General features: G+C 60.7%; 1 protein-coding gene across 4 annotated transcripts in view; it reads left to right on the top strand.

Annotated features, from left to right (window-relative positions):
• The window catches only part of APBA2 (amyloid beta precursor protein binding family A member 2), a gene marked incomplete at its 5' end in the record, with an annotated part of 66,687 nt that extends 51,963 nt beyond the window's left edge, over positions 1–14,724 (top strand). For 2 of the 4 annotated variants that reach the window (XM_081228915.1, XM_081228912.1), the window contains 5 exons: positions 2,002–2,181; positions 3,031–3,243; positions 4,646–4,765; positions 11,578–11,718; positions 14,496–14,724. In XM_081228915.1, coding sequence (XP_081085041.1) covers positions 2,002–2,181; positions 3,031–3,243; positions 4,646–4,765; positions 11,578–11,718; positions 14,496–14,567 — 726 coding nt within the window. In that variant the 3' untranslated portion in view covers positions 14,568–14,724. The remainder of the gene's footprint in view (positions 1–2,001; positions 2,182–3,030; positions 3,244–4,645; positions 4,766–11,577; positions 11,719–14,495) is intronic. The other 2 variants (XM_081228913.1, XM_081228914.1) reach the window with 1 other exon arrangement.
• Positions 14,725–15,024: the final 300 nt, after the last annotated feature.

Genomic DNA, 15,024 nt, shown 5'->3' with positions numbered 1-15,024 from the left:
GCTATTCGCCCACCTGCAGGAGGCCCCCTCTGAGTGCCAGCCTCCAATGCCAGCCCCTCGGGGTGGCCCCCGTGATGCTCCCTACCTTTCTGGGCTCACAGCCTTGGCTGTGACCTGGGGGCAGGGGCGATCCTTCAAGACTGGCCCCAGCTCAGGTGGCAGGGATTCCAGGACGCAGGGCAGACGGGGGATGGGAGACTGCAGCCAGCCGCTGGTGGGAAGACGCTGAGGTTCCCGGACTGCGCCCCATGGAGCCCAGGCAGGGACCACCTTGCCCTCCCAGGGGCTCCCCCAGGTGATGGGCACCGACCGGGCAGAGCTCAAAAGGGAGGCTCAGGGCAGTGGGCAGTGGGCGGGGGGAACGAAGTGATGCTCTCACACCCCCTTCCCAGCCAGGGGACCCCAGTCAGAGGAAGATGGACCCAGAGGCCTGGGGGCAGCTGGTGTCAGCAAACCTGAGACCCCAGGGGGGCAGGGCACATCCAGGCCTCTGGGTGGCCCTCGGCCCTCCACCCTCCATCCTGGGACCAGCGTGGAGGCCCCTGGAGGGGGCCTGGAGGCCCCGTTGGATCCTCAGCTTGGCCTGAGCCTCGGGCCAGGTGCCCTCCAGGACCTGCCACCGCGGGGCTCCCTCCACCGTCTCCATCCACGTCTGGGCCAGTGGCGCCACCTGGTGGTCCCGGGGCTCCGTGCCTGTGGCTGGTTCTCCCTCTGAGCAGAGCCGCCAAACTGCCAGGACGCTGCTCCTCGGGGCCGGCAGGGCTTGGTCCTGCCTAGTGGACCCGGGCTTCCCTCCTGCAGACCGTTCGGGGCCCAATTTGGGAGGGCCGTCTGGTCTAGAATCGAAGGGCTCCGAGCTCTCCCTCTGTTATCCAGCCCAGCCCGCTTTTTTCACAAAGTCTTATTCATTTGCAGCCCGAGAATCATGCAGCGTGTAGAGCAAGAATGGGATTCAGGCCAAACCCCTCAATTCCACATGTTTTCAGGCCCTGTTGACCTGAGGTTTGCTGAGGGGTCCCACTGCTCTCCCCCGGCTGCCTGGCTGCCACGGTGCTTGACGTGGCACAGGAACTGAGTCCTTAGCCCTCACTTCCCATGGTCCTTTATCTGCACACCAGCAGGTGGCATGTAAGCTTTGGCAGTGACTGTTCAGAGTCCGGGCCAGTGACTGTTCAGAGTCCGGGCCTCTGCAGTGTCAGATTCAGTCCAGTCCATAGAAGTGGTCCTGTTGAAGTAGAAAGAAGTGATTTGCTCCATGATTTGCCCTGTGCTGGTGTCCCCAAGGTCACATGCTTCTCGTTGGCCTCAGCCTGACACATCCACACGCCCCACGAGAGCAGCTGGGCACACATCCTGCCCGCACTGCCCCCCCGTGGCTGGACTGGGTCCTGTTGCTCCAGAGAAGTAAATACTGGGTGGGTGACTGACAGTCTCTGTGATGTTCCCCAGAGGATGCACCCCCAGTCTGTGTTTGGGATAGGATGGGTGGGGGACTGCCCTGGCGGTCCAGTGGTTAGGGGTCCATGCTTCCACTGCACAGGGCATGGAACTAAGATCCCACATGGGCCAAATAAATATATTTATTTAATAAATATTAATTTAATTTTAAATAAATTAATTTAAATTTCATTAAATTAATTTAATAACAATAAATATTAAAATAAATAAAATACACTTGTTAAAAAGAAAAGATGGGTGAAAAGAAAATATAGTACAGTCAACCAGTGAAAACAATGAAACTATGATCATTTGTAAATAATTCATAATTTCCCCAGACGTTATCAGAAACTGTGCTTTGTCTTAGGATGTCTGGGATGTAAGGGAGCTCGGGTGGGGGCAGGCAGGGCACCAGCAGAAGAAGGGCTCCCCCGGCAGAGACCCGGGCCACAGTCTCTCTCTGGCTCCTCGAAGCCCAGGCAGGGGCCCCCGTGCAGGCTGTGCCATGGCCCCCCCTCGGGGCCCGTGCACCTGCCCGTCTCCATTGGGCACCCCTCCCCACAGGCTCAGCTCATTGCCCAGTCCATCGGCCAGGCCTTCAGTGTGGCCTACCAGGAGTTCCTGCGGGCCAACGGCATCAACCCCGAGGACCTGAGCCAGAAGGAGTACAGCGACATCATCAACACCCAGGAGATGTACAACGACGACCTCATCCACTTCTCCAACTCGGAGAACTGCAAAGAGGTGGGTGCCCGGGGCGGGGGGCACGGCTGGCAGGCCGGGCGGGGTCGAGCCTTCCTGGTGTGTATCCCCTGCCTTCGCAGCGAGCACTTGCGTGGGAAATGCGGTGCTGTTGTAGGGAAGGAGCTGCTGACGGTCAGTCTTAAAATGACCTTGAAAATGTGCCTTTTAATGCTGCTATTAGATGGGGGCTCAGCCCCTCGAGGTGTTTCTGGAAAGCGTGCAGGAGGCATCTTGAAAACGGGGAACTTGGGGCTCTGCCCAGGGTGCTGGGAAGCCGCCCGTAGTGAAGCCTTGGCAGGTTCCAGTGGGTTTGCTCAGGGGTCTCTAGAAAGTTCTTCTGAGAAGAGGAGCAAATCCCTGGGGGTGGCCTGTACCCTAACTGCTTGGGAATGAGTGAATGATCCTGGCTTGTTGCTGAATGAATGAATGACAGGCAGCTTTCTGTGAGTGACCTGTGAGGCAGAGAGAAAATAGGACTTTTCCAGACAAGAGCGGGGGCCGGGCTGGGTGTGCATCTGGACTCTGACAACACGTCCCTCTAGCCTCCGTGGGTCTGGGGGGGTGGGGGGTGGGCGGGAGCCGGGACACTGGAGCCGAGCTTGGGGCTAGAGGAGGGGGTCTGTGCTCCTGGTTCCCAGGATGGTTGGATGGGTCCCAGGAGGGCTTGGGAGCCAGAGCTGGACGAGGCCAGGGAGACAGCAGGCTGGCGGAGAGGAGGTGGCCTCGGTCCTGAGGGCAGGGCGGGCACCTGGCCCGGGTCGGGCTGGTCCTTCTGGGATGCTGGGCAGAGGCCCAGCCCCCAGCCCCCATCTCAGGTGGGCCTCTCTTACCCTACCCATTTCCTTGCAGCTGCAGCTGGAGAAGCACAAGGGTGAGATCCTGGGTGTGGTGGTGGTGGAGTCGGGCTGGGGCTCCATCCTGCCCACCGTGATCCTGGCCAACATGATGAACGGAGGTCCAGCTGCCCGCTCGGGGAAGCTGAGCATCGGTGACCAGATCATGTCCATTAACGGCACCAGCCTGGTGGGGCTGCCGCTCGCCACCTGCCAGGGCATCATCAAGGTGGGCGCGGGGCCCCACCTCACTATATCCTCGCTGCTTTGTAATCCCCCCTCACCCACCAGAATGTTGAGCCCAGAGAGACCCACCCAGTGACTTTGAACCCAAGACTGTAGCATGGCCCTGACATCAGAGAGGGACCTGGGCTGCCCCAGGTGGGGGCCGAGGACCTGTAGATGTCGGGTGACCAGCTTGTCTTAGTTTGCCTGGGACTTTTCGCTGACAGTCTCACCTGCTGGGCAAACAGGGAGGTTGGTTCCCCTGCCTGGATCTGAGCTGGGAGGCTGCTCTCACCGTCTGGCCCGTGAGCCTGCAGGTTCGGGAGGTGCAGACCCTCCCTAGAGAGGGTCACGCTGAGGGGACGCAAACAGGTGGCCCCTGCTTGTCTGTGAGAGCCCCCCGGGCTGAAGCGTCGGGCAGCCATCCAAGGGGACCTCAGCATGGCGGTGCCTTTGCTCTGTTCAAGGGTCCAGACAGTGGCTCAGCCTACGGGGGGCCATCTGTCCCGTGGCTCATTCCCTCCAGCCCTGCTGTGGTCTCGGGGCTGGAGGATGGGCCTCTGTTCTCCCTTGTCACTCAGAGATGAAGGCCCTGTGAGGGGACTCCTGGACCTGGGGACCCAGTGGGTACTGTGTAGCTAGACAGACAGACAGGCACAGGAGAGGCCTTCATCAGAGGTGCCAGAGGCTTGGCCAGCCGGGACCCTCGCTCTGAGGGCTGCAGCTCCTGGGGCAGTTTCTAACGCGCGCGCGCGTGCGTGCGTGCGTGCGTGTGTGTGTGTGTGTGTGTGTGTGTGTGTGCGCGTGCGCGCGTGTGCGTGCGCGCGCGCAGAGGGGGAGCTCCCTGCTGCTGCAGCCACGTTCAGGCTGGGCCCCTTCCCCTCCCCCCACCCAACCTCAGGTCCATGGCCGCGGCATCCACTGTCCTCTGGGGCCTGAGGTCTCCCTTGGCCTGTCTCCGCACAGACACCAGAGCCTCCTGCTGACAGATTTCTGCTCTGCCGGCCACACCCTGTCCTCGCCCCACCCCCAGCATGAGAATCCATCACTGGAGGATGCTTTGTTTTGAGGAAGGTGCCCCCACCTTCCCAAATAGGAAGTCTTCCTGCACTCAGCATGCCAGGGCCCCTCCTGGGCATCACCAAGGGTGACCTGGTGCCGGCCTCTTGGTTGTGCACAGGGGCCACCGCACGCACTGCCACCTGGGATGCCCAGCACCCCTGCATCCGGTCAGGGTGGTGCCTGCATCCACGCACAGAGGGACACCAGGACTGAAAGGGGCCTGCCTGGCTCGGTCCCCCAGCTCACGGGGCTCTGCCCTGCCACTGGCTCACCCTCCCAGGCCCCTGAGGTTGTCCTCCCAGTGGCATCTGAAACCCACTGGGCCTCCCATTCCTGCTCTGCAGGGTCTGAAGAACCAGACACAGGTGAAGCTCAACATCGTCAGCTGCCCGCCGGTCACCACCGTCCTCATCAAGCGGCCGGACCTCAAGTACCAGCTGGGCTTCAGCGTGCAGAACGGCATCGTGAGTCCGCTCGGCAGCCTCCACCGTGCACGTGGAGGGCCTGGTGCAGGGAGCTGGGGGGCAGGTCTCCGTCCCTCCAGAACCGCTCCTGTCTGATGGGGCAGGTCCCGGCCAGTGGGCACGGCTGCCAGCAGCCAGTCCAGGCAGGGCAGGCAGGCCAGCATGTGGTCATGGCATGGGTCCCTCCAGCCCTGCCCTCGGCACCCTCGTCCCAGTGGTGGCTGTTCTCTGCAGACCCCTGCTCTGGAGTGGAGAGAGGAGCCCTCCCACCCCTGCAGTTGGGACCTGCAGCCGATGGCAGTGTCAGAGTCACTGTGTGCAAGACACCCACCCACTCATTCATTTGTTCATTCGCTCATTCACTCACCCATTCAGAGCCGTGTGTGAGGTTCCTGAGCTGTGTCAGGCGGGGCCCCAGCCACTGAGGAGGCAGGAGGGCCTCCAGGAGGAGGTGACGCTGGGCTTGAATGGGTGCTGGTCTGGCCAAAAGTCTGTGCCTGTTCCTCAGGCTGGAGTTCTTTCCTCCAGAGTTCCCACCTCCTCTTCGACCTGCGTGAGCTCTGTTTCCTGGGTCGTTTCTCCTGCAAAGGTCCCAGTGGGCAGGGAGGGATGTGGCCACAGATGGAGGACAGAAGAGGGAAGGCCGGTCATTTCCAGATCGCTTAAGCCACAGCCCAGAGTGCTAAAAAGCCAAGGAAGAGATAGTGCGGTGGATGGGGGTGGTGTCAGGTTGAGGGGGAAGACATGTGTGTCCCTCCACAGTCACAGAGGGGACACATCGGGAGAATGTTCTAGAAACAGGACTACAAATGAGACAGAATATCCCCCATCACTACCTGGTGCAGGAGTGTGGAGGGTTTACACGGGGCCAGGGAGAGCCACAGGACATCTCTGTCCCCTCTGGGTTAGGGCGCACTTGCTGCTGTAGCAGATGTTCCCCAGATCTCAGCGGACTGAGAGCTGATCTGTTGTTTGGGTCACAGTCCAACATGGGAGGGGGCTTCGCGCCACAGGGTCGCTCAGGGGCCCAGGCTCACCCTCCCCCAGGGCGCTCTTTGTCTGACTGGCAGCTGAGGGGAGACGGGGGCGTAGATGTGGCTTTTGCCATTTCTGTCTACATCCATCTGGCCAGATGCCCCACAAACACAGTCACATGCCCCACAAACACAGGGCTGGCTGGGAAGGTGGTCCAGCTGATGCCCAAGATGAAGAAGGAAAGGGTGTGGGTGTATCTGAAGCTGACACTGGCCGTACTTCCCCAGCTGTGTGACACTGGGCAAGTCACTGAAGCTTTCTGGTCAGATTGAGAAAATCCATGAAGTACACTGAGACCTCCAAGGAGGGCCCACTGGGCCCAAACTCTGCAGAGGAGAAAGGCCCCTTGGCACCATACCCAAGCACGGGGGCCCAGCCAGGCTGTCTGCACCCCCTCAGAATTTCTTTCCGGAACGTGGCATCTGCCCCGGGAGTTGGCCAGTTGGTGGTCCAGCTAGCGCCACCCTGCCCGGCTGCTCTGCACACACATGTGTCCGGGGCCGTGCAGGAGGTTGCCCAGGGTCCCTGCCTGCAGCTGCTATGAGCACCGTGTGGATGGGCCTGGACCCCAGGCCCGGGGAGCAGCTGGGCGGGCCTTAGACCTGCCCCTGACACCCTGAGTCACCATGCAGGGCCTGCCTGGGTGCCGTCCGCAGGACCTCTCTCCCTGGGGTGGAGGCAGGTGGGTGGTAGGGAGGATTGTCAGTGACCGGCAGCCCCTGAGATGGGCCCTGCTTGTGTGACCCTGAGGGCTGCCCCTGCCCTGCTGGGCAGCCTTGTGGGGCCCAGGCTCTCCCTCCTGCATGGCCCTGGGGAGCTCGCCATCCAGGTGGGCCTGGTTCATGGTCTTTATAAGATGCAGCCCTGTCCCGCTGCGAGCCTTGCAGGGGGACAGCGTGATGCATCAGGGCCGGCTTTCCCCTCAAGGCCAGGCTCCTGGGGGGTGGCCAAGGGCTTTGCCTGTTCTTGGGGCCTGATGCGCCCCACCACCACCACCAAAAAGCAAAATCCTTCCCCTGCAAATACTCCCTCCAGCCTGTTCATTTTAATCCTCACTACAGCCTAATAAGGAGCATGGGGACTGGTCAGGAAGCTGGGGCACAGAGAGGTTTAGTAACTTGCCCTGGGTCACACAGCTGGGGAGGCCATGGGGACCGAGTTGGGGAAGGGGGAGGAGGAGACACAAGGAAGTGGGGCTCTGCCTAGAGTTTTGTGGGGGCTGAATTGAAGCGAGCGGGAGAGGAAGGGGAGGCAGTGGAGAGGACAGGTGTGGGGTGGCCTGAGTGTGGCCTGGCCCTGAGCCTTCCTTCTCAGAGATGGGGGAGGGGAGGCTGGCAGGGGTGCATCCCTGGGGAGGTACAGGAGGGGTCTCTGCGGCGGGGGTGTGCGGAGATGTTCCCAGGTTGGTATGAGTGGCTGGGAGGCTGAGGCCAGGGGGTGCTTCCCAGAAGGTTTGGGGGTGTGGGGTTCAGGGTCACAGCAGATCTGGGGTCTGGAACTGGGGAAATATTACCCCCTGATTCTGCAGGCAGCATTGCCAGGCTGCCCTTGCCGGGTCACAGGTGTGCACACAGGGGTCCTGGTGCCGCCCACTGCTCGGTGCCTCTGCTGCTGGTCCAGGGTCCGAGTCCCACGGTGTGTGCACTTGGGGCTAGCTGTGGACGAGGAGCCACGTGGCCCTCAGCGCCACCCACCCACCAGCTGGCATCCTGCCTCTGTGAATGGGGGTGCGCGTGCTAGGGGCCAGGAGGCAGGGGCCGTGGTGGCTCCCGGGTGCTTCCTCGCCCTGAGAGCACCCGGGAGGCGGTGGCTGGAGAGCAGGTGGCGGAATGCCAGGCCGGAGGTGGTGTTTGTCAGCCCCAATGCAAACCCGCTGCCGTTTTCTGCCTGATGCCTCCAGAAACGTTGCCTGTGGCAGGTGCCTGCTTAAATGTTTGGGGTGAGCAGTTAGGTGAAGTATGTCCCAGCGCTGGGGCATCAGGTACATCTGGGTGCTGTCAGGTGAGAGGTGAGGGGGAGGGGCCCTCTGCATGGCTGTCAGTGTGCGCACACCGGTGCGTGTGTGTGCGTGTGTGTGTGCGCGTGCGCGCACTCGGGTGCGTGTGTTTGGGGGCTGCCAGCCTGAGCACTGGCCCTGAGGATCTCAGTGTAGCTTGTCTTTTCTTTAAAACAAGAGGCCCTGTGGTTGAGAAGCTGGATTACCTTGTGAAATCTGCCCCTCTCTCCCCCTTTTCTTTTGGCCCCGACTCTCTCCTAGAACATCTGCTTTTCCTGTTTTTTTTTTTTTTTTCAATTGTGGTAAAATACAATTAACGTGAAATTTACCATCTCAACCGTTTTCCAGCGTGCAGTTCAGCAGCGTTAAGAACGTTGACATTGTTGTAGAACCAATCTCGAGAACTGTTTCCATCAGCAAAACTGAAAGTCTGTTCCCGTGAACACTGACTCCCCACCTCCCGCTCCCCCAGCTCCTGGTGACCAGCGTGCTACTTCCTGTCCCTGTGAAGTTGAATATGGCATACTTAGGTACCTTATATGAGTAGAATCATACGGTTTTTGTTCATCTGTGACTGGCCTGTTTCACTCAGCAAAATGTCCTCAAGGTTCATCCACGTCGTAGCATGTGTAGCAGGATTTCCTTCCTTTTTAAGGCTGAGTCATGTTCCATTGTGTGGAAACGCCCCATTTTGGTTGTCCATTCCTCCACTGATGGACACTTGGTTACTGTGAACCGAGCTGCCGTGAACATGGGCGTGCAGGACTTCTGGTTCTCCAGTCTGTCTAGTTCCATTGCTGCAAGACTTGTAGGCCTGCTGGGGCGTCTGTCTGGGGTGTCAGTCCATGTGTCTGTCAGTTCTAGGACCCGGGAAAGGCCACCATCTGGCCAGCTCTTCCAGCAAACCTGGGGCTTCCCTCTAGAGCCCGTGTCTGTGCGTTGGTCTGGATTAGGGAGGGCATCCCCTGTCCCCATGCACAGATGAGGACGCAGGAACAGGTAACTGAAGGGACCTGCCCCAGGCTCCCGTCTGGGCAGTGGCGGGGCAGGTGTTGGCCTGCACGGCTGTCGTGGGGAGCTTGCCCTCTGCCCGTATCAGATGCTGGAGTGCGTGGTCGGGGTCAGTGGGCGAGCACACGCGTGGACCTGAGCCATCTGTGAGCTGTGCAGGGGCTGTCCTGTTTGCATCTAGGGTCCTGGGTGTCAATAACCAAGCCACAGAGGTGCCTACAAGGCCCTGTCGTGGCCAGCCAGCCGCCTTTCCTCCCACTGGGACTGCAGGGCCCACAGAGCCCACGGATCACGTGGGCCCCGCAGATAAGTTCCCCGCGTCCCTGGAAAAGTCTGCTGACCCCTGAGTTAGTCCTGCACAAGCGCTTTTCCCATTTTCAGCTTCATTACGCCCAAAGTACAAGGCATTCATTTGCAGACAGGCCCCAGCTGAGCCAGTTAACGCTCCTTCTAAATGGACCCCTCCTCTCTGTTCCCACAACACCATGGAAAAGATCAGGACGTCCCCAGCTGGGAGACACCAGCGTTCCTCCTGAGAGGTGCACCCTGAGAAATGAGAGCAGCCCAAGGCCCTGGGTTCTGGGGGCACGCCTCGTTTCCGAAGGCCTGCCGCCTGCACGTGTGTGTACATGCATGTGTGTTTGTGTGTGCATGTGTGCAGGCGTGTGCCCACATGGCCCTCTCCTCAGCACTTTCTGCTCCCCTCTGCCAGCCTGGCCCTCCAGGTTCCAGCCGAGGTCCCCTGCCAGGGTCTGAGTCCATCATCCTGGCAACGCCCTCTTAAGGTGCAAAGCTATTTTCTCCCTCTCCCTGTCCCCTTCCCCTCTTTACCTTCTGTCCCCAAATCTCCACCACAAGGGAAGACGCTACCACTAGGGACTTAGGGAAACAGCACCTGCTACGGGGTGTCCCAGCTCCCCTCAGGAGCACCTGGATCCTGCCTGACACCTACCAGGTCTTCCTGAAGCCTGGATCTTTGAAGAGCGAGTTACCCTGGGCCCAAAATGCCCTTAAATCATCTGGGTGGTGGGCGGAGGGAATAAAAGTTAATCCTTAATACTGACAGGTAAGCAGAGCCTTCACAGCACAGGATGGGTGCTCCCCTTACTGGAAAATGGGTGGTGGGGTCAGGCCGCTTCTCTATCTCCACCCTGAGTCCGGTCTGGCCCAGGTGCCTGGGATCCAGGACCGTGGCCCACTCTGCTGTAGGAGTGGCCTTGGGCTGTGACATCAGCCTGCATCTGTTTCTCCTTCTAGAAGAGAGGGGTCCTCGGGGCTGGGAGGGACTTCGAGGGCTTCAGGCACTGCACTGGGATTTACACACACACACACACACACACACACACACAAAGTGGATCTGGAAAGACCACAAAACAGATGACAGGTGGGAGTCCTGCAGGGGTGCCAGGGCCAGCCTGGGGTCAGTGGCCTTTCAGCCTATCTCAGCCTTCAGGAGATGCCAGGCCAGTGCCAAGGGAGAGCACGGGCAGCTGGGCTGGAGGGGTCCTGTCTGGGGGTGGAGTTTCAGCCCCTAGCCAGTGGAGCAGCCCGGCCAGGACTGGGATGGGAAGGGGCTATGACCCAGGTAGGGGCCCCAGGCGGCATTCATCACAGGGCGTGGAGGAGGCCTCGCAGCGTTGAGCCTCGCGGTGGGAAGGGAAGAACACCAAGTCTGGGGGAGGGCTGGCCGTCCTGCCTGCACCTGCGCCTCCTGCAGGACGACCCTTGACCTTGTAGGATGCTGACCAGAATCATACGAGGACCCCTTGAAAGCCCTAAAAAGCTCCTGGTGGCATTTTTGGGTTGAGGAAACCGTACAGACCAAGGCCTCCGTGGGTACAATGAGGCTGTCAGGTGATGCAGGGTGTCCCCCGGGCACTCGGGGGACAGGGTCCCACCAGCCTGGGCCTCTCCTCCCACCAGACTCTGGGCTCGGCCTTCCTCATCCTCAAACACGTCTGGTACAGGGCAGCCTTCAGGCAGGATGGCTGGGATACTGCTGCAAGGGGCCCAGGATAGAGGTGCCTGGCGGGGGTGGACAGGGGAGACCTCCAGTGCGGGTGTGGTTGTTCTCGGGCAGCCTCGGCCCCAGGGACGCTGCCGTCTGCCCTTGGCTGGGGGTGGATGAGAGGCCTGGCGCCCTGCCTGTTCCCTCCCACCCCAGCCTCTCTTGCTGCAGTGCTTTCATCCCACCCCCCTCCCATGGCTCCCACAGGGCCCCGGGGACCCCCCAGGTGCAGCTGCCCCCCCCGCTCTCCATGGGCCCTCCCTGCTGTCTGCATGGACCCCACCTTCTGACACCCAATCTTTAGTGGATCTCACACACATGGAGGCTGCATAATCTCTTTCCGTTTGTCGGCTGGTGAAATCACCTCCCCGTGACAGGGGAGCAGTGACTGTCTTCACTGGAAAGAGGAACAGAGTGGCTGCTGGCGAATCTGCCAGAGTGGGCTTTACCTGCACACCTCCCGGCCTCCACACCCCCGACCCAGGAACAGAGGCTCCGGGTGGCTGGGGCGGGGGGGGCAGATTCCAACCAGTGAGGGCGGTGGGGCGGGGGGGACGGGTCTCCCACAGCCATTTTCAAGCACATTCCAAACCGTAACCTCCCAGTTGGTGAGTCGGCAGACGGCATGTAGGAGCGTCTGACCTGGGGCTTCATCCTGCATGTGATTAATTCTCCTCCCCGTCTTTGGGGGCTGGAGGCGACTGGCGAGTGTGGCGGGGACCCTGGGCTGACCCGACCACCCCCCGCCCCCGTGTCGCTTAGATCTGCAGCCTCATGCGCGGGGGCATCGCGGAGCGGGGCGGCGTCCGCGTGGGCCACCGCATCATCGAGATCAACGGGCAGAGCGTGGTGGCCACGGCCCACGAGAAGATCGTCCAGGCGCTGTCCAACTCGGTGGGAGAGGTGAGAGGTCACTGCCCGAAGCCAGAACCGGGCTCTCGGAGCCCAGATGTTTCCATGGCCGACATCTAATCCCCGAGGGCGTGTATAAGGTGCTAGGGAAGCACCCCAGAGCAAAGCGTCCCTTCTTGGCAGAGCCTGTCCCTGCGGGGACTTGGGCACATCTGCTGGCTGGCGTGCTCCCACCTGGACCTCCGTGAGCCTCCTCCAGGGGCTGCATCAGCTGAGCACGGCTGTGTCTCCCACGGGGGAGCCTGCTGCAGGCGGGGTCTGGCATCCCCTCTTCACCCCGGGTAACTGTGGCTGATGGGATGGGGGTGGGCATTCGTAGGCCGGCCCTGCTGTGCTCCCCTCTCCCACTCTGCTGGCTGTACCCCGCCTCCTTCTCTGCTTCTTTCTGGCATCAGGGCGATGCCATGCCAGCGTGAGGGTGGACGGGGTACAGAGCGGGGAGCTCAGGAGGGAGCAGGGTACCTCTGCGGGGGACGTAAGATGCTGGGAGTGGGGGTACCAGCCCAGTGCTGGGAAGGAGGCCTCCCCGGTGCGGGGGTGTGTGTGTGTTTGTGTGTGGGAAGCGGGGAGTCCGGGTGAATGGGTGAGTATCTCCCTGGGTGAAGCCTGGGTGACGGCAGCACAGAAGGGCAGACCGCGCCGAGTGGCGGGTGACACGGGACAGCTGTGAAGGCAGGTGCTGGGCGGGGAGTTTAGGGTTGACTCTGAGGGCGGTGGGGACCCAGGGGCTGTGTGGGGAGAGGGCACGGCTTCCTCTTTGGAGGCTGGTGGGGGGAGCAGGGTGCTGTTCCCTGAGGGGCCTTCAGATCATGTCTGGTCAGGACACCTTTCCTGGGGCCACGTTGACCCAGTCAGTATTTTGTGAAAGTCCCAAGGCCGGGGGAGGAGGCCTGTTTCCCTGCATGGGTGGTGGCAGACAGCAGCTCTCAGGAAGGAGGGGCCGGGTAGGCGCCATTAGCCTTCTCTTACAAATGGCTTCAAAGAAAGGAAAATCCAATTGTCCTAAGTAGATGCCTCGAGAGAGCCGCCTCGCTGGGGCCATCGGTCGGGCGGGGGAGCTGGGCTGGGAGCGGGAGAAATGCGTCCGACTGTCCGAACCTGAGGTGAATGGGTATCAATCAGGCTGGACCTCAGGCCCAGGGTGTTGGAAGCCGTTCAGCCTGGGCGGACCTCACGCTGGACTGGCTGGTCCTGGGAGATGAGCTTGTCTGCCTGTGTTTTCCATCATCCTGAGCACATTTGGAAAATGAGTCACCGATCACTAGACCTGGTGTTTTGCTGGGCCTTGGGGGTGGGTTTCAGATTGAAGAATTAGAATGAATCTTCTGGTGGAAAAAGCCATCGCAGGCTGATGAAGGAGCAAACATCTAAGTGGATCAGACAGATCCTGGTGCTGGGGGCCTGGGTGACAAGAAAACGCTTTGGCCAGACTGGCCATCTGGGTTGGTCAGATAAGGCCTGAGAACGGCTTGCCCGAGGAAGGGCAGGCCCAGGGGGTTGGCTGCACGCCCCTGGGGGTGGCTGCACCTGCGGCCGCCTCTCCCTGGGCACTGGAGGTCTGCCAGCCCACCCCCTAGAGCCATGGTCACCCACAGGGGCCTGAGCACGGCCGGGTCCCGGGCTAGCCTGCGGAGCAGAGTGCTTAAAGGAAGCAGAAGCAAAGCCCGGGGCCCAGGCGGGATTTAGGGTATGTGCCCCCCACGGTTGGCCTCTCCGGGCAGCCGTCTCTGTGCCTTGCTGGCGTACCCAGCCTCTGTGGTGCCAGGGACTGAGGTCAGGCCCCAAAGGCTCATTTGCTAACTGACCCCCAGGGGCTGGGGGTCTCCAGGCCTCCGCCCGCCGCACACACACTTTGTGTGTGAGCCTCTGGGTCTCACGCCGAGGCAAAGCTTGCCCCTTGCAGTTTCCAAGGAGGCCTGAGCGCCCCAGCCTGCCTTCAGCTCGGTGCACAGTCAAAAGTCCAACTCTTTATGCACCTGTTGTCAGCTTGAGCTGAAGGGAAAACCAGCCCTTGATCGCGTGTAAAACCCTCTAAAGACCTGGATGGGGCGCCCAGGTCACAGTCTGCGCAGTCAGGGTATGCTTTCTAAGCCGCCATCGGGGGTGGTGACCACGGTGTCGACTTCAAAAAATGCACAACATGAGAGTTGTGAGTTGTTTTATTTGGGGCAAAATGAGGACTGTAGCCCGGGAGACAGCATCTCATATAGCTCTGGGAAACTGCTCCGAGGGGGCGGGGGGAAGGTCAGGATACATGTGATTTTGGTGAAGGGGGAGGACATGCAATGGAGCACATATTTTTTGCAGAAGGTTCTGCTAGCCTCCTGAGGGTTACTGCTAGTCACGAGGAGCAGACGTCACCAGGAAGGATCTCAGTATTTTTCTAGATATGAGGAGATGCAAGAATTGGGCCCAAAAAATTGGCTCCTGAAAATGTCTAACTATCTGAAGATTTGTTCTCCCAGTTTTCCCCAGAGCACAGAGGGCCTCATTCCTGATCTCCACCCTGAATCCCTTTCAGGGGGTGTTGAAAGTCAGCAGCTGCAGCGGCACCTGCTTTAATCCTTGCAGAGGTAGATGGCAAGTGCCCATGACAAGTGCCAATTTGTTGTTGACAGCGCGCAGGTCATTCTTCCTCCCCTCTGGACGCTGGTACTTTACACAGGACACGCTCAGGGGACTTGGGCATCGCTGGCCTCGCATTGGGGGGACGGGGGCGGGAGGCGGAGGCAGGGAGGGCTGGGTCAGCCCCTCTCTCTCATTGGCAGATCCATATGAAGACCATGCCTGCCGCCATGTTCAGGCTCCTCACAGGCCAGGAGACCCCGTTGTACATCTAGGCTGCCCGCCTGCACCCCAAGGAGTGGGAGCCGGACCCAGGACCCGACCCCTGAACCCACAGCCCACCTGAGGACACTGGCTCCTCTGAAGGGCATGCCCTCACCACCCACTTTTTTTTTTTTTGGACAAAAAGGGGTCTTTATCCAAGGAGAGTCACAGGAACCAGTCTTTGTAGAACAGTCACCTATTTTGCCACATTCTGAATTTTCTCATTGCGACGGACAAGGGTTTGTCTGTACGTCTGTGTGGTGTGGAGCCGTGGAGGGCGAACGTGGGTGCCCCCGGATGCGGCTGTGTGGGGAGCCCCTCGAGGACAGCGCGCTCCAGGGGGCAGCAGCGGTGTGCCCCGCCCTCAGCTGGGGCTCGGGTTCCTGCGGGGAGGGCGCCCGACTGCCCCGATGGCTGAGTGTGGGCAGCCAGCTCTCAGGATGGGACTGGTCACTGAAGTTGGGGGAC

The sequence above is a fragment of the Mesoplodon bidens genome (genome assembly GCF_964165515.1).
Source record: "Mesoplodon bidens genome assembly, chromosome: 3".
Classification (NCBI taxonomy): domain Eukaryota; kingdom Metazoa; phylum Chordata; class Mammalia; order Artiodactyla; family Ziphiidae; genus Mesoplodon; species Mesoplodon bidens.
Note: the sequence above shows the minus strand (reverse complement) of the source record. Positions and strands in the feature narration are given on the sequence as shown.